This window comes from Diadema antillarum, unplaced genomic scaffold, assembly GCF_040938485.1.
Source record: "Diadema antillarum isolate AM-2024a unplaced genomic scaffold, OU_Dant_1.0 scf00000012, whole genome shotgun sequence".
In the NCBI taxonomy this organism is placed as follows: Eukaryota; Metazoa; Echinodermata; class Echinoidea; order Diadematoida; family Diadematidae; genus Diadema; species Diadema antillarum.
Window position 1 is genome coordinate 969341 of NW_027270901.1, and position 18726 is coordinate 988066.

The window sequence follows — 18726 nt, forward strand, 5'->3', positions numbered from 1 at the left end:
ACGTGATTATTCTTTAAGTAACCGTGACCCAAGCCTTATTTCAAATTTCTCTAGACGTTTTATTTTTCTGTTTTTCGATGACAAATGTGTATAGTTGCTTTCTTGAGGAGCAAGGGAAATATGAAAAGTAAAAGAATTAAGTGAAACCGAACTGCTAACACTATCATGTAGGCCTATATTGTATAGAAAAAGATATTTAGGCTACAATATAACGTTGTGACATGGTATTGACAACGTCTAAACCGTCAGTGAGGACGGCCGTCACTCTACCGACGTCGACTTTCTATAGCAATTTGTTCTCTGTATCCATTTTGCTTTCACTGAGAACATTATATCAGAGAGATACAGAAAGTGGCACTTTGTCACAAAGCAAAATCCACTGGAATTCACCCACTGCTGTCTTGAAACGATCGTAACAGTTCTTGTTCTTTAAGTGTAAATGGCGCCGATACTGTTGATATTGGTATTGTTGTATCTCTCCCCAGAAGCGGATCTAGAGGGGGGGGGGGGGGGGGGGGGGGGGGGGGGGGGGGGGGGGTTGCAACCCCCCCCCCCCCAAAAAAAAAAAAAAAAAAAAAAAATCCGGGGACCATTTTTTTTTATCTTATCTTTTTTTTTTTTACTTGTAATTTTATTTTTTCTATTTATGTATTGCACATGGCAATGACCTCTATACCAAAAATAGTGGTGTTTTAGATGCAAGAAAACGCCAGTTTCACACACAGATTTTCAAAAATTCTCCCTACTGTGGGAGGGGGGGGGGACACCCCCTCCCACCCCCCCCCCCCTTTATAAAAAGCTAGATCCGCCCCTGCTCCCAACCTCCCTGGTAGAAGTTAACTCAGCCTTCTGATGGTGGATTGTAGACGTATGTTCGGCACGGGTTGCTGGCTTCACCCTCGCTGTCCCTGCTGATCATGCTTTCATCAGGCGGAATGCTTCTCATCTTTGCTTTTACCTGGAAGAGCCAAGAGGGTGATACACAATTCAGGTTACAGGGATTTCTCTTCTGGAGACAAAGAACATAATACTAAACACATTGTTAATACCGTCTTGAGAAAATATTCAGTATTTTTTTTTAATTCTTGTATCGTATAACTAATTGAAAGGGAGCACTATCTCCATATCATTTCATTCATTTTGCATATTTCAACCCATCAACATTACTGTCGTGACAACATTAGCAACTTGAAAAGTCTATAATAAAATCACAATTTCTCATGCGTAGATTTCACGTTCCATGATTTTATGCAAATCGGTTGCAACGCGTTATCTTTTGAATGGCATCAATCGTAAGATCAATCTTACGATTAAAGGCATAATTTACCATTTGCAGATGAAACAAAAACCCAGCATTAGTGCTTCAAAATAGTTCTCAAATGTGAATTTGGGACAGAAACGACCAATGTAAAGATTTAGACAAGCATAATCGATGTTCAGTATTGTCAGATGTATACAATATTTGTAAAATAGTTATAATATGACTGTTTCCAGACTAAACTGTCTACACATGGTTTAATGAAAAAAAATAGTGATTTCTCTATACATTTTAGGCTTTAATGCACAGATATTGTACGGATGGATGTCTTGTGATACAACTGACCTACACATAATGCATCAAAAGTGATATCTTGAATATTTTGTCTTAAAAATCAGTGCTCCCAAAGGTAAACAGGACCTTTAATCTTTATGAAACAAGCCCCCTGGACACATACCGCTTCCACATCTCTGAAGACTCTCAGTAGGTTATTTCCGATGGCGCCCTTCACCTCGGTCTCCGTCCAATCTCGTCTGATCAGCTCGGCGATAAGATCCGGGAACTTGGACACGTCCTCAAGACCCGTCGGGTGGCTGTCTCATTATGAGAGAGAAAAGATATATATATATATATATATATATATTGAGGTTGTTTGGGAGCGCCCGTCATGAGCCTGACACCGAGTACAGCCCACGACACATGCACGAGTTATACAGTTCACGAGTCATGCAGCCCACAAGCTGGACACCTGAACAAGCCACAAGCTCGACATCAAGTATTAACTACAGACCCACGAGCTGTACGGTCCACAAGCTAGACACTGACTATAGGTTTATAAAGGACCACAAGATAGGGCTACGTATTATACAGGGCCCACGAGCTTGATACTACATAGACAAAAAAGGCCCACAAGCTCGACTTACATCACGAGTTTGATTCACGTAGTGTCGAACTCGTGGACTTTTTTTTTTAACGTAGTGTCTAGCTCGTGGGCCTGTTCTATTTAGTGTCTATAGCTCGTGGGCCGCATGACTCAAGAGTGTTTAGCTCGTGGGATGAACCCGTCTATGGTCTCCCCAATAAGAGCAAAGTTTGCTGATTACACTGGTCTGAAGGCATTGCCATTATTATCACCCAAGCACTATATACCAGGAACATTTTTACATCCCTAGAACAGCAAACAAGACACCCTGAAATCGTCAGATTTGCTACAATGTCCGTATGTGTATATGTGTATATCCTTTCAATTTGAACATGATATCAACTTAAAGATAATTGGTCTGGAAGTCTAGAATTGGATTGAAGATGACTCACGTGTCTCCGCCATTGAAGTCACTGCCGAGCCCAACACACTGCCAGCCGCAGACTTTTTTTATGTGATCCATGTGATCTAGAAATTAAATTAATACGTGTTTTATCATTTTCAATGTCAAAAGCTCATGACTGGAAACATAATAATCGTATTTTTTTTATGAATTAATATGTATGTATATATATATATATATATATATATATATATACATATATATAAGTGTGTGTGTGTGTTTGTGTGTGTGTGTGGTGTGTGTGTGAGTGTTTTTTTTTCTTGTAAAATGTAAAATGGTTAAGCCCTATTATCATCACTACATGATAACACAAGCAATAAACGTTCACCGATAAACAATATCACTACTGTGATATTCCAACTTCCAAGTTCGAACTTGACGAAAAATGAAGCTTGGCATTTGGATTGATCACCTGCTCTAATATATGTAGTAGTAGTAGTAGTAGTAGTAGTAGTAGAAGTAGTCTAATAATAACACAAAGCAGTCAATTCGCGCCATCACTTTAGGGTCTCTATACCACGCTCGTCAGCGTTTACTTGTCCTGAGCAGAAGGTACAGGACTATAGCTCATTTAAGCTCCGAAGTTTCAAAACCATAGCTACCCGACTTGATTGGAGAATTGTCACATGACTGTCAAGTGGCTTATCGTTAAAAAAAAAGATGATTGATGTGGGATATAATCTTACATAACCATTATCTTGAACGTCATAGACAGTTAAACTATTTCATCCAACAACAAAAAAAAATAATAATAATCGAGATTTTTTTTTCTCAACATACCTTCCAAAAAGTGAATATTCTAAAAAGCTTTATCTTCGTCTTTATCTGCTTTATCTTCATCAAATTACGTATGTTTACAGTGACATTAATGTCTACTTTATACATGAGGTAGTTCATTCTCGCGAATTAGGCTTGATATATTGTGACTTACATCGTCAGAGATTGATAATCACAAGATGGTATTTGCATGAGATAGTGATCAAGAAATTTTCAACACGTTTCGTATATTTTAGTCCCTTGTGCGTATGACAAAAGAATGTTTGAACGTTTTGTTGTCATTGTTGCTGACATCCTGTTTCTACAATATCAGTAGAGTATCATTTTCAAAAGTCCTAATTTTGAACATCATCAATCGTTTGATATTTCATATTCAATCATTATATAGGCGGAAAGTTTCTACCTTCGAAGGATCAAAATAATGTTCTTATTGTCAAAATAAAAGTGTGATTTTATTAAGGTAATGTGTTTATCTCCCGACACTCACCCGCTATTTGTTCCAGTGTACCTTCCCGCGTGTCGGTGGACACGTTACCGGGCGGGAGATTGATGTATTCCGTGTAAAAGTTTGTCATCACTACACCGCCATTTTGGCTCTGCGAAACAAGACGAGTTAGTATGCAATTGAGTATTACATTCCAAACGGTATTCAGTTTAGATAAACGCGTGCCTCTTCCTAATGAATCAGCATAGAGTGTGCTCCCCTGTTTGCAACTGAGAATTTCGTCTGGATTCATTTTCACTCTCTGTTTATTTTTGTCTCTGAAATACGTTATATTGTGTGTATTCGATGATTCAAGTTTTGTTGGCTTACACTTACCAAAGAGTAGCTCTTTGCACCTCTTACCTCCAGTGTTCAATTTCCCACAGATATGACGGAGGAAAACCAAAACTTATTCAAAGAAACCTCATTTAGAAACAGACGCCTCATCAGGTATGTCCATGTGTGATGCCCACATACTCCCTTCTCATGTTCAACCTCCAAAAGCGAGCATTTTGAAATATCGCACGCAATAACATCGCTGAAAATATTCGTATTTATATAATTACGATTTGAAGAACTTACACAATAAGTGTTTTACGCCGTGGAAAGAAAAGATTCAGCGTTTTAATGCCTTGTGTTACTTGCGACCGATGCAATATCAGTTTGTCTTCAGCCTACATCCTATAATCAGTCCTGATCTTTTCAATACACAAAACACAGAAACAAACAAATCAATAACAAACAGTTTGAATTCTATACCTAGTCAAACTATTTTTGATTTCACCAGTTTTAGCAGGGAGGCCACCTCTCTGGTTTTAGTCAAAACATCGCCGAAATATATTACCAACTTCGTACAATTCGTTACAAACAGATAAGATTTCACTAATTTGTTGTTTGTTTCTCTATGTCCATGCGACGACAGTTTCTGCGTGAAGGTTCATTCTCCTTTAACTCTCTCGATATCACTGCCCCCACCCCCCACCCCACCCCCAATGTCACCAACATCTTGTACCAACAAGTCACCTAAAGGTAACGACAGAGTTAAACCTTGTTGTCCTACCACCATCTTGAGCACATCATCGGGTACGTTCCGGTAGTGGTTGCTGAGTGCGAAGGCCGAGGAGTGACTGAAGATGATAGGAGCCTTCGTGACGTTGAGAATGTCGGTCATCGTCTCGGTGGACGTATGCGACAGGTCGACCATGATGCCCAGACGATTCATTTCGTGGATCACGCGCTTCAACAGAATACATAGAGATAATCATGAGTGAATGATCGCATAGTCAGTTGTGACTCGAAACAAGTGAAATTGATTAGGACAGTGTTAAAAGTTTGACACGGTCTCAAGTCTTAAATCTCAAAGCTCAAGTTTCAAATTATTCGCAGCGCAGCGTGAGATATAACTGTAAATTTCAGTCCCGAGACCTTGACATGAGGACTTCGAAATCGTTAAGTGAAGTTATTGTAATATTACGAAGGACAAAGTTGCGTTGGCCATCGAAATATAACAAAGCTCTGACAAATTCCCTTACCCACTTTAGTATCCTGACAACATTAATTTATTCGTTGTACTAAACAGGACTGAAACTATGATGCAAGCTTCAGTACATTCATACAGAAATAGGAAACAAATTGTCAAAATTGAAATGCCTGAGGGTTATACCTTCTCTTTTTTCATTATATCACAACACGTTACCCGATGTCTTGCCGAGAAATAAGTTAAGCATAATGTGCGGACCAATGTGTAAAATTAGTTTGGTTCAATGTCTTGTCACAACTAAATGGAGATTGAAACCAAGTTTGTGAATAGCTCGTGAACTCAATGTATCGCGCGTCGTGGTCGTGCTAACTGCATGCCTGCCGTACCAATACGTATTCATCTTCTTCGTGGCACGCAATCAAGGTGATAGTTTTCGTTCGATATGCACAGTCTCCTCTGCTAAGAGGGGTATAGTGAAAGAGATGATGGTCATCCAGGCATACATGATTATAGAGAAAGATGTGCTACCCATCGATCTACATCAGATTCCTTAATGAAACACAAAAATGATAAAGGAAAAAAAATCACTCTCTATACACAAACCTCTTCTCCACCGTTGGTCTTTTACACAGGGTCATCCCACGAGACCCATACCCACGAGTCATACAGCCCACGAGTTCGACATTTAAAAAGGTCAATGAATCATACAGCCCACGACTCGTACAGCCCGTGAGTTCGACGGTAGGCAAATAAGGCCCACGAGATCGACTGATAGAACACCGGTCGGTTTCGTGAACTCATGGGCTGTATACTTGTGGGCTGTATGACTTGTGGACTGTGTGATTCGTGAGTGTCGGTCTCGTGACGTGCACCCTTTGACACAACGTGCCAGAGGCGGTTAGCATAAGTGAATTGAGTATGATGAATATAGCTACCTTCCCATAAGCCGTGAGACCGTTGTGCTCTGGATTCGGGTTAGTTATTTCCTGCCAGTTATCTGCCCTGGTTAAATAAACAACGAAAAATGGGATACCATGAGAACAGGAAATTGATGTTTCGTGTTCATGCATTAGAGAAATTCTGGCGCGGAGAATAAAACTTGTTTGACACACCAAGGGAACGCGTCGAAGGATCGTATATTTTTCATCAATATTGAGTCTTTTTTCGGGGGGGGGGGGGGGGCTGGGGGATGAAATGCGCCCTATATTTTTCTGTGTATTGTTGCAGCAATATGAACTCACATTTTGTTGTTGAGTGTCCCTCCAGTGAGAGTTCGAAACATGGTACCAATTATTCACAAGCAAGGGACTGTCTCATGATGCAATAGATAACAACTGTATAAACAAAACTCATAAAAACAATATCCATATGACTAACATAAAGATTATAAAAAGAATAATTGAGTTCTTAACACAGATCTAAATTTATCAAAATCTGCAATGAGTCTTTAGAGTAGACTAGACAGAAGGATGATCGATTCTGACATGTTAGAGTCCCTGATGGCTTTATCTTTTCCCTTTACCAGGGTCACACTAGGAATCGTGTTGTAGGAGCTATCAAACAAGCATATTTCCTAACCTTTTAACCTCAGTATCTCATTTCATGGTGATGTCTTTATCTTCCATCAAATACATCGCACCGTGATACTATTGGTACGGATATATTTTCGGGCGTTACGCCACGATTCTTAATAATAATTCTTTTGCATTCTCTTGTCGTTTCTCTCCTCTGAGATATTATTCGCTACAACCAGTGATTGCTTTTTTTTTTTAGATTATGTTTTCATGAGATATTCCTTGACTCGATCCAATTAAGTGTCTGGAAGTGTCCTTAATGGCATTGTAATCGCAAACTTTAATCGAGTTAGTAAATATACTCTTCAAAAATAGTAACGCAAAGGGAAATTTCCCTGATATTAAAGTACACATGGTACGCTGAGTATAATGGTGTATGGAGCTTACCAAATGCATTTTATCTGCAAAGTTGTTCGAAATTTCTTGTTGTTCAGTACATGTAATTTGAACAGTCAGCATGATGTGCACTTTGAAGCACATAAGAAGCTCTATGAAAGTACATTAGAATTCAGGACTTGTCTGCACTCAGCTAAAAATGATGGCTAGAACAACTGTCACAATGCAGAGATCGACAAATGAATCATGCATATGGGAACAACACCATCGGAAGAAGGCGTATCCAGGTCTGAAGTTGCGAAAGTTTTCCATGTGTCCCCTAGAACTGTTTTGCAATTATGGACTCTTTACCCGGGACATGGATCAACACGTGACTTCGCAGATCCGCTAGACCGCGTGTCAGCACTCCTGCAGAGTATACGTCCGGTAAAGCAACCTAGATAAACAAAAGGTCGACCATTACTGTCTCCATTCATCTGTATGCATCCTCGACCGGGACTGCGCAGGATCTCTGACCAGCCTGTCCGGAACCGTCTACAAGAGGCAGGATTGCGACCCAGACTTTCTACTACCCCGTTAGAATCCCCTAAAGCACGAGAGACGTTCCGTGTTCACCCCACACGATGGGTAATTTAAACGGTCACGGCACAATGCGTCTGGGGTGAGTCTGGAGTGACTCTGAGGTAAAGATTGCGATAGAAAGCTCAAGCGCGAGTCTAGCACAACCTCCGAGAGTTGCGCTAATGAGGGAACTATAAGATAGTGCTAAGCATAGTATACAGGGTATGGCCTCATCCGCAACTGAGATACGTTTGGTTCAGCGAAAAGTCTCGATTACTCTCTAAAAAAATCGAGTGAAAATATTCACTCTAAAAAGAGTGAATACAAAAAAGAGTGAATTTCGAATGAAATTGGAGTGAATTTTGAGTGAAAATGTTCATTTTCACTCATTTTGGAGTGACCTCAGGGATCACTCCAAAATCTTCGAGTGATCCCTGACGTCACTCCAAAATGAGTGAAAATGAGCATTTTCACTCAAAATTCACTCCAATTTCACTCGAAATTCACTCTTTTTTGTATTCACTCTTTTTAGAGTGAAAATTTTCACTCGATTTTTTTTTTAGAGAGTAATGCTCCGCAGACATAGGGCTAACTGGAAGAGAACCAGATATTTTATTGTGTCTCCAGCCGAAGAGAACGTTTTGCAGCTAATTGAGCAATGGAAGTGGCCAGCTTTGGTGGAGGGAGTGTGATGATGTGGGCAGTCAATCTTCAGAACGCCATGATAGACTCGGTGCACATCAGGGTAAGCTTTACAACACATACGTCGTACGTCGTCCCCAACATGGAACAAGGCCATTACCGCAACGCTTGTTCTCTCTACCAGGACAATGCCCATCCTCATACAGAACTACAGTGTAATTGAACACCAGAGCCTTTCGAGCAATCATCAACATCAGTGTTCTTCCATTGCCCTCCAGATCACTGTATCAAAATCGAAATCAAGCATTTGCGGGATGAACTAGACATACATTTCGACACTTACAACTCCAGCCTATAAAGACACTACAACAGCTAGGTGCCGCTTTGGAGGGTGCGAGAGGGCTACAATTCAGCAAGATGACATCGACTGCTTCGACAGACAAGAGGTACCATAGGCGTACCAAGCAGTACTTGACTCGGGGGGGGGGGGGGGGGATCATACTGACTGTATACGTGACGTCAAATGGGACTTTTTCACTTTAATCCAGTGTTGTTTATATGCGTCAAATTACAACTTTTTGCCATGCTTCATTTTAGGGACATTCCAGACGATTTTCATAATTTCACATCACGTAGTACATAAATCGACAACTCCAAGTATACATTTGTAGAATTCATTGTGGTTCTTGAGCAGAGAAAAATATTTTGAAAAATCTTAAACAAATTACACTGAACAAGGATGATGACATAGGAGGTTCACATATTTCAGATATGTAGCAGTGTAATTCCTATTACAATACCGCTTGCTTGCGAGGTCACCTATGTAAATCCATGCATGCTTTCTTCTTTTGTTCTGTTTCCTTATGCCCCAACTCATGCACTCTTATAGTGACTTTGCCATGACATCATCCTTGTTCATTGCAATTTGTTCTAAATGTTGAAAATATTCTTATTCTTCATTCCAGTTATCACAAATTCTGAAACTCTGTCCTCAGTATAACAAATTTATAGTTGTTCAAATGTAAAAATCTGAAAATCATCCGGAGGTCTCCTTAATGCCTTCAATGACTTAGAAACATAAAATAGAAAATATGGCTTTGCCTTACTTCTTTAAAGAGTGTACATCTTTATGATACTATCCATTTAGATACAATGCTACACAGTGTGTGTGTGTGTGTGTGTGTGTGTGTGTGCGTGAACTGTGAGTATGTGTTTGCTTATAATTGGGTTGTCTCTATAGCGTACCATGGAGTATTGCAGTCGTGGGTAATCGTCATATATCTAACTCCAAGATCATAGAGCATGCGCAAAACGGCCATACTGCTATCCATGGCGTGACCGCCCTCTACGCCGATCAGGGAGGCAATCTTCCTGTTGGCATGCGAGTCTACTATTCCTGTAACGATAATGCACAAGAAAATGAAACATTTTCACATTAGCAATATGACTGGCACAAAGAAGAAGTACGAGTGTATGGTTGTGTTCAAAATCTTCGAATTTGATAAACGTATTTATATGTTTATATTCAGTTCCAAGCTGAGTACGCCTAAATATGCACTATTGTTATATGCCTGTATGTAGCGCCTGCCATTGAATGCTTTAAATATAATATCGCAAAACGAGCTAGCTTGCGTCTTGTTTAGTTGAGATATTTGCTATTAAACCTGTTGAAAAAGTCAAAAACTAATGATAAGAAAATATAGGATATTTTCAATCATAACTTCAAAATATTCTTTGCTATATTACAGGTGAGGCAGAAAGGTTTCATTTTACTTTAACAAGTTAGGAAATGTCGCTTAGCCCATATTTGGCAATGGAACTCTTCATTTTGTTTTACATGTATTTATAACTCATACATCAATTTGATTTACGTTTATTCACTTACTTAGGATTATTCAATTACTTGTTTGCTTTACATGATATACGACGTATATTCATTTATTCGTATGTTCATCAAGGCACTATTGTCTTTGATACCAATTCAAATGCTTCTTACCTTGTGCAGTTGTGACGAAATCAAATGTTTCTGGATACATCTGAACCATTCGCTTGATGATGTCGATTGTATCCAGGAGGTGCATGATGGCATCTTTGAACTGTGAGTAACATGGAGCCCAGGCGGACCAAAACTGCCATACATTCGAACAAACACACACATACACACACATACGCACACACACACACACACACACACACACACACACACACACACACACATGCGTGTACAGTTAAAGAGATAAAACCGACAAAAAGGCATTACAATTTCACGATAATATTTTTACATTCCCAGGGAACAGAAACACACATTAATAGATCCACTAAGTCACTTCTAAAAAGGGTATTACGATCTATAGTAAAAATCTTCTTTGTTGGTCATTTTTTTTCTTTTTTCACAAAATGACACGCAAATTTCTTTCTACTCGATTCTGGCCTGCATTTTTTTGAAATATAATCAGGCGCAGGCACTTGGTGAGCGAATCATCCAGTGACTGGAGATGGATGGTAGTGCAGTGTGATATGAAATGATAGAAAATATTTCGCCCTCTGCTTTAAAGATACAGATCACCATTGAAAAAAATAAATATACTCCATTCACAAAGGTAGAAAAGTACGAAATCACCATGCGACCATAATAGACGCCAATATTATCTCAGTATAACATACAAAAACTAAAATTCATTCTTTTATGGGGGGGGGGGAGGGACAGGAGATGTGCATTTTCCATAACGTTTTACATTGTGTCTTTGAAAAAAAAAATGTATTCCATTGTGCATCCACGCAGGTTTCTCAAACGAAAGTCAACCTGATTTTCACCTACCTGCCCACCAACTAGCCCTTCTCTCAGTCGGGGTATGTCGGTATGACTGGCGTTAAATCGATGAGAGATGTCGCTATTCAAATCTACGCGTTGAAGTTTTCCGTTTTCGTGCATTCTTAGTCTTCCTGGCAGATCGTTATGCCTAGATGTACAGATTTCGATTCGTATAAAACTTCAGAAACGTCAAAATGAAATTAAATAAATTTGAATGGCATCTATAATGAATATCATACAAATACTTACCTGTAATGTAACCTCATCTCCGATCCGATATCTTTACCTCTGATATTTTTCCTGGCTCTCAACAGACCCCCCCAATAAGCAATAGGTACTCTATGACATTTTTTTCCCACTTCTTTTTGTCTCTATTATTACTTGGTTTCATCTTTCCTTATTTTCATACTTTCCACTTGTAAGCTTCTCACCCCTCTCCACCTTCCTTCTTGAGGTATCAATGTATTACAAGCGTGCATAATAAGGAGTAAGTACCTCAATCTATTCTCAGAATGTACAAGTGTTTCTGTAATATGTTAGTTATTTCTCCTTTCATTGATCATATACGCATGAACATGCTGTCATTTTGCTTTCTGTTAATTATTGAAATGCACGTCCAATTTTAACCATTACTTTGTACATTCTCTTGAAGAAATGAAAAATAAAGTTTGAATTTGGTGGAACTGAAGTGAATTGAATTGAATTGCATTGAACTGAATTGAATTGAATTTCATTGAATATTACAGGTAATGGTTTCAAATATATGGGAGTTGAAGGCATGTTAGGGTAATCTATACTGTAGGCTTTATTGTGCCACTGGGTGTGTTTTATGTCCATGAGAGAAACTTGCCCACATCCCATTATTTTTATAAATGATATAAATTCACGTAGAGTATAGTAGTATACAATACTGCAGAGCAATCACTTTGCCGCATGCATATCAGTGTAATAGTGTTTAAAGGCATAATTTACCATTTGCAGATGAAACAAAAACCCAGCATTACTGCTTTAAAATTGTTCTAAAGTGTGAGTCAGGGATAGAAACGACCTCTGTAAAAATTGGAATCCGTATAATCGATGTTAAGTACTGATAAATACACACAATGTGAGAACAATAGTTATAATAAAAATGTTTCCAAATGGTTATTGAGAAAAATACTTATATCTCCTTACATTTTGGACTTTATTGCAATATATATATATATATATATATATATATATATATGGTAGGATGTTTTGTGATACAACAGATCTATATGCATCCAATGTGATATCTTGAACATTTTTCAAATCACTGCTCCCAAAGGTAAACAGAACCTTTAAACTGCAAAGGATTTATTGAAGATTTCCAATACTCAAATTCAAATACAATCATTACACCAGTGTGCAAACAGAGAGGCATCAAGCTTGTGATAAAGATTACGACAATAAAATCAATAAGAATGATGATAACAATAATGGTGATAATTTGATAATGATAACAGTGATTAAGTATGATGATAGTACATGTCATAATAAAATGTGTAACAATAATAATGATTATAATAATAATAATGATAAAAAAGTAATGATAATAATAATTATTATTATTATTACCATTATTATTATTATTATTATACATAATTATAATAATATTCATAATCAGCATCGATCATCATTATCAGTCGACAGAAGAGGCAATCTACCTGAATCCCTCACCCGTCTCGCTCCCCGGCTCTTCGACCTATCAATAATGCAATATTTGAATAAATTAATGGATTTCGCGGAGTAAATTTGAAGTTCGAACTTTAAACTTGTGAGTGTTGTGAGGCAGGCGCCGAAAGAGGTATAAAATCTCAGAGAATTATGGGCGTCAAGAAATTACTGTAACATGCAGGCCCCATGTACAGTTTGTTGCAAACGCCAAATATTTTCTACCAGAGCGAGGTACCACCTCCCTGTCTTCTTCCACTCACGTGTCAATGAGGGGTACTTCCATCATGTACCGCCTCGCCTTGTCGAGGTCAGAAACGGTCCGCCGTTTGCTCCGTGACACGGGGATGGCTACGGCCACGGCCACTACAGTGACCAGAACCACGACGGCGACAACGAGAAGAACTAAACGGGAGCGCTCCATTATCTGCGATCACCGCCAGCATTGACACCATCAACGCGCGAGACACGGCTCCTTGTGGTAGCCGGAGAGAATGAAAAGGACTGAGGGTTGATTTGTAGGGTTACATCGCATGTGCAAGGTCAGCGAGGTCGAAGTGAAGTACGTAGCTCCTATGCTCGGGCCGCATCTAAACGGGGGACGGTGAGAGGAAGGGAGGTGGAAAGATATTTACCGCTGGATGGTATTCAAGTGAATATCCAGGAGCGCAACACAGTATGGATCAGGGTATATTTCCCATGTAGGGTCTTCCCATCTTTTCATTCCTTCCAAAGTCGGCTAGCAGATTGTAAGTGTGTATGAAAACAAAAACAAAACAAACAAACAAACAAATAAATAAACAAACAAACCAAAAACAGAAGTTCATCCCATTAAAACTGGCGTAACACTTGAGTAATCTCTCCCGTCCCTCCCCCACCCCATCCCCCTTCTCTCTTTCCTCTCTCGACCCTCTACCGTACGTTCTCTTTACTCTAACTTTCTTCCAAACTCTCCAAGCGTGAGTATATAATTATCACCTTGTCATCCCCTCGACATCTGCTCACAAGAACTCATCAGTCATGTACCGGGTACGTGCCCCGTGACACGACATCTCCAAGCAACATCACACCATAAACACTTATAGTTTGGTCTCCGCTCTCTGTTTCTGATCATTTCCAAATCTGTCAAAGAATCTCGTATTGATACCGGTACATGTAATATCTAAATACATCCTTCGTAGTTAATGACGTTGAGGCTTGTCCTGCTTATTGATGGTATTTCCGTTTTGGCATACATCATATCAGATTGTTTAAGAGGCAGTACAAGTTTCGGTTAAACATTTTGAAGGATATAGAGAGCAGCTTTTTTTTTTCTGGTTAAACTTTACTTTTACTTTCGATTGAGTTGGCATCACTCCCAACTAGCTTATTCATTTCAATTAAAAGTGCATCCGTATAATCTAGTAAAAAGAGAGCAAGTCTGGAATTAATACATTGTTTATTTTACCTCCTTTCCATACAACTGCCCTAGGTCTTCCGGCAAACTGTCATCATACATCATTGATAAAATTATTATCTTTATCTGCACATCATTCATGTATGAGGCGCACAGAGGCCTGTTAGACTGCTTGAATTGCTTATGTTATTGTATTTGACTATCATGACATATTCATGTGGAATTTTTGTATTTACCCACCATTTTCGTGTTTTTAGATATAATTGAACTGTCATGGTAACTTTAAAGGCATAATTTACCATTTGCAGATGAAACAAAAACCCAGTATTAGTGCTTTAAAATAGTTCTAAAATGAGAGTTAGGGATAGAAACAACCACTGTAAAAATTTGAATCTGTATAATCGACGCTAAGTATTGCTAAATATACAAAATGTGAACAATAGGTATAGTGAAAATATTTCCTGACTAAACCGTCTACAGTTATGGTTTGAGAAAAATACTGAAATCTCCTTATATTTAAGGCTTTATTGCAAAAATATTATATGGTGGGATGTGTTGTGATACAAGAGACCTACACATATGCATCAAATGTGATATCTTCAAAAAAATTTGAAATCACTGCTCAAAGGCAAACAAGACCTTTAAGGGAAAGTTGTGTGGCTTTGGAATTTATGGGTGTTGCTATTCACAGATGATAGTTAAAGGTCCTATTTAGCTTTGGAAGCAGTGATTCAAAAAATGTTCAAGATGTCACATTTGATGCATATGTGTAGGTCTGTTGTATCACAAAACATCCTACCATATAAAATTTTTGCAATGAAACCTAAAATATAACTAGATATTGGTATTTTTATCATTAAAACGGAACTGTAGACGGTTTAGTCTGGAAACATCTTTATAACTATTGTTCACATTTTGTGTATTTAACAATACCTAACATTGATTATACAGATTCAAATTCTTACAGTGGTTGTTTCTATCCCTAACTCACATTTTAGAACTATTTTACAGCACTAATGCTGGGCTTTTGTTTCTTCTGCAAATGGTAAATTGTGCCTTTAATGTGATTACATGGATTATAGTTGATATCAAGAAAGTTCACATCAATCAAACTTCTTAGCAAATGTGAGCTCTAAAGTGATGCTTTCATTATCATACCCACGTTCCCTCTTTTGTTTACAGTACACGCATTAGGCTTTCAATTAAATCGTGGAAAGATTTGTGGTTGTGCTTTGATTTACAGCAAGGAATGGTATGGAAGCCTATCCCTTGTTGTGTTTGACTATGTAGAATGCACCGTTTGGTTTTTAATGAACTTTTAGTACTAGCTATACTGGGCAAATAAAGTAACACTCTTTTAATGTCACACAAGTAAATCAATATTTCATTTTTGTTATCATAATTCTGTGAAAATGGCATGTGAAGTTTGTCATTGATATATGTGTGTTGGGTCACAAGCTTAATGCTAACTGTTTTGACTTTCATGTTTGGAATCCCATGCCAATACATTTTTTCACTTTTAACAGCAAGATGGGAAAGTCTCTTACCAACCTCCCCGCATTTAACTCTTCTTTCTCTGCTGTATCAAATTTCTGTAAATTGTATACTCTGTATGTTTCTCTCTATGGCTAGATAAGATGTAAAAGCAATCAAGAGTTTGTTAAGTGCAAACAGGCAACCTTACTGACAAACCAACTTTTCTCTGGTCATCACATCAGAAACAGAGTCAAAAGTCTGTATATACATCTTGATTTCAGATGTCCCCAATCTGAGGAATTTATTGGACTTCCTGGCATCCCAGAATTCCAAGAATGATGCTGAAAACTTGCAAATTACAAGAATCCAGTACCCACTAAGTGGTATTATAATCATGTTCACAGATAAACTTCAACTTTCTATCAATACATATACATTGATTCAAACATTCTGCCTCAATCCTTGAAATATTTCATTGCCTTTCACAGTCCTCAGATATCACATTCTACACATTCTGCAACATATAAATTGGTAAAAGAAGAGAGAAAATTTGAAGCTTAGGCTTTCGTCAAGTTTGGTTATCATTTCAAACAATCATCTGAACCGGTTCATGAACACACTAACAGAAGTTGCAAGCCAAGATGAAGCTACTGCATAACAGAGCAGATGGGTACTAATGTCTTTGCACAATGAATCACCTCTCAGAAAGAAAAGAACAAGTATAAATTCAAACAATCTCAACAAAGGACTCATTTGCTGATACAGGGGTACTTCAAGTTTGTGCAGTCAATATGGCACGTGCATACAGACAACGTAATCATTAATGAAATGAGTACACTAAATGATGATTGGTTCCAGAATTAAGAGAATCTTGGTCACTTTGTCTCCTTATGAGTAACAAAATTAGTACTCTACTGACAACTTAATGAAGTTGTACATCGTAATATTCTCTCTTTAGAGCAAAATGGCTGTCAGGGCTACAGAAGGTTACTGATAGTGATGGCGCACCTGTGCCTCTAAATTGATAACATAACACTTTGCAGTTTAAAAATCATATAAATACTTTTTAAACAGAGATCATTCCTGGCAACCGCAAAGCATGCCAAAGCCTTGTCTAACAAAGTATTAATTAGTACGTACATGCAAACTGGATTCAGAGTATTGAAAGGGTGCTCAATAGAAACATATTGATCAAACAGCCTAATACCAGGAACTCGGTGACATCATCTTCAGAGACTCCAACTCTCCCGTTTTCGATGGGAGATCTCCCGCCGAAAACCCATTTTTGAAAAATCTCCCGTTCTCCCGCTTGAGATTTAATTTCTCCCGCCTTGGCTCTGTTTCTCCAGCTTGACATGATTTCTTACTTATTGCCATTACTATGTTGAAAAATAAGCCTTAGATAGCACGGGAGAGCATCTCTAGAACCCTAGAGCTGGACCCCGGCCGCAAGGAACTTCCTTCACGCACATCAGGTTGGAGTCTCCCGTTTTGCTAGAGGTTTCAGGCGGGAGAATCTCCAGATCAGAAGGTGCTTGGGGTTGGAGTCTCTGCATCTTATCATCTTTAAATCTAAATACACCAGCAAACCGGCCTATTGGCTTGGGCACATTGAATTGCTTAAGACATTTGAAAATCCCACTTGTTACTGTTTGATATCTTGGTCCGTGAAAGCCTTCGCCAAGGTAATACACTATGTAGTACTTCAGGGTTACCAACATTCCCCCACTCAAAACCAGGAAAATTGCAAAGAGCAATTAGGGAGATACTTGTGTCTAACATGCATGATTCCCAAACCAGGAAGGTTTTTAGATTCTCTTGCAAAGACATGAAGAAATGTTCAATTTTTCAGGGAGCCTCCTATCAAGTCGGTGAGACTAAGCAACTCTGGTAACTGTAGGAGAAGTGAGCAGGGAGGAGGTTGTCGTACGCAAAAGGCTAGTTGCCAGAGGACCTTTGGAGGCCCACTCAAATTTCTTATCTCACACCTCTGAATTAACAAACTTTGCTAACAGTATTTAGTAGTCAAATTCACAATCAATCAGTGGAGGTCTGTTAAAAGAAGCTCATGCATTTGATGCACTGATGGCTGATGGGCAAATCTAGCAATGTCATTGGTCGAAGTGACTAACTGAATTATTTTGAATCATTAAGTTTGAGCAATTCCATTGGCTGAAGTGACTGAATTATTTTGAATCACTCAGTTGGAGCAATTCTATTGATTGAAGTAACTAAATGAATTATTTTTAATCATTCAGTTGGAGCAATACCACAGTTGAAGTGATGAAATGAATTATCTTTAATCATTCAGTAGGTGCCATTGCATTGGTTGAAATGACTAACCAAATCATTTTTAATTATTCAGTTGGAGTGTTGCACTGGTTGAGCTTTCTGCCAATTCATAATCATGATGGCAGATCTCAAAAGGGTCTTGTGCTATTAATGCACCAAGGTTTGCTCCTAATTGCAGTGGTAGTTACAGTGTGATGGTCTTTGAAAATGCTAGGTTGTGACTGTTTTCATACCAATGGCCCACTAGATATGGTTTACAAAATGCCATGTTGAGGAAGGATGACAAAGTCAAGCACCAATCAAAATCTGATCATACACATCAAGCTTCACTAACCAACTGTACATCAACCGTCTTTATCAACCATGTTTTATAGTCACTGGATTCGTTCTCACAGCCTACATAATAAACCAACAAAAATGTCTGCAAATATATAAACAAAATACAAAAAACAAAAAAAGCACACACACGATGCTTTCCCAGATGTGATAAGTGCCTAAGGTTGGCTGAAGTATTTTTTTCATGGCAGCTGGAGCCGAGAATGCTGTACTTGTAATATCAAGACGGATGTTAGGATTCTTTGTTCAAACAACCAAAGAAGGGCAAAGACATGCAACAAACTA

General features: G+C 38.5%; 1 protein-coding gene across 1 annotated transcript; it reads right to left on the minus strand.

Moving 5' to 3' along the window:
• Positions 1–820: 820 nt before the first annotated feature.
• On the minus strand, positions 821–13410 carry LOC139720945 (dipeptidase 1-like). The gene is made up of 10 exons (XM_071632279.1): positions 13205–13410; positions 11256–11397; positions 10434–10566; positions 9683–9833; positions 6260–6326; positions 4905–5081; positions 3848–3956; positions 2573–2648; positions 1716–1851; positions 821–958 (listed from the first exon to the last, which is right to left on the minus strand). The coding sequence occupies exons 1-10, from the start codon at positions 13363–13365 to the stop codon at positions 842–844; spliced, it is 1269 nt and encodes a 422-aa protein (XP_071488380.1). The 5' UTR covers positions 13366–13410; the 3' UTR covers positions 821–841.
• Between the last annotated feature and the right edge of the window lie 5316 nt (positions 13411–18726).

Bases quoted from the DNA above. Each gene is read 5' to 3' on its own strand.
- LOC139720945 (XM_071632279.1), bottom strand. From the start codon at position 13,365: ATGGAGCGCTCCCGTTTAGTTCTTCTCGTTGTCGCCGTCGTGGTTCTG. The intron at 6,327-9,682 runs GTACGCTATAGA...TTATTTAACCAG, and splicing joins CACGACTGCAATACTCCATG to GGCAGATAACTGGCAGGAAA. The intron at 2,649-3,847 runs GTGAGTGTCGGG...TTTAATTTCTAG, and splicing joins TACACTGGAACAAATAGCGG to ATCACATGGATCACATAAAA.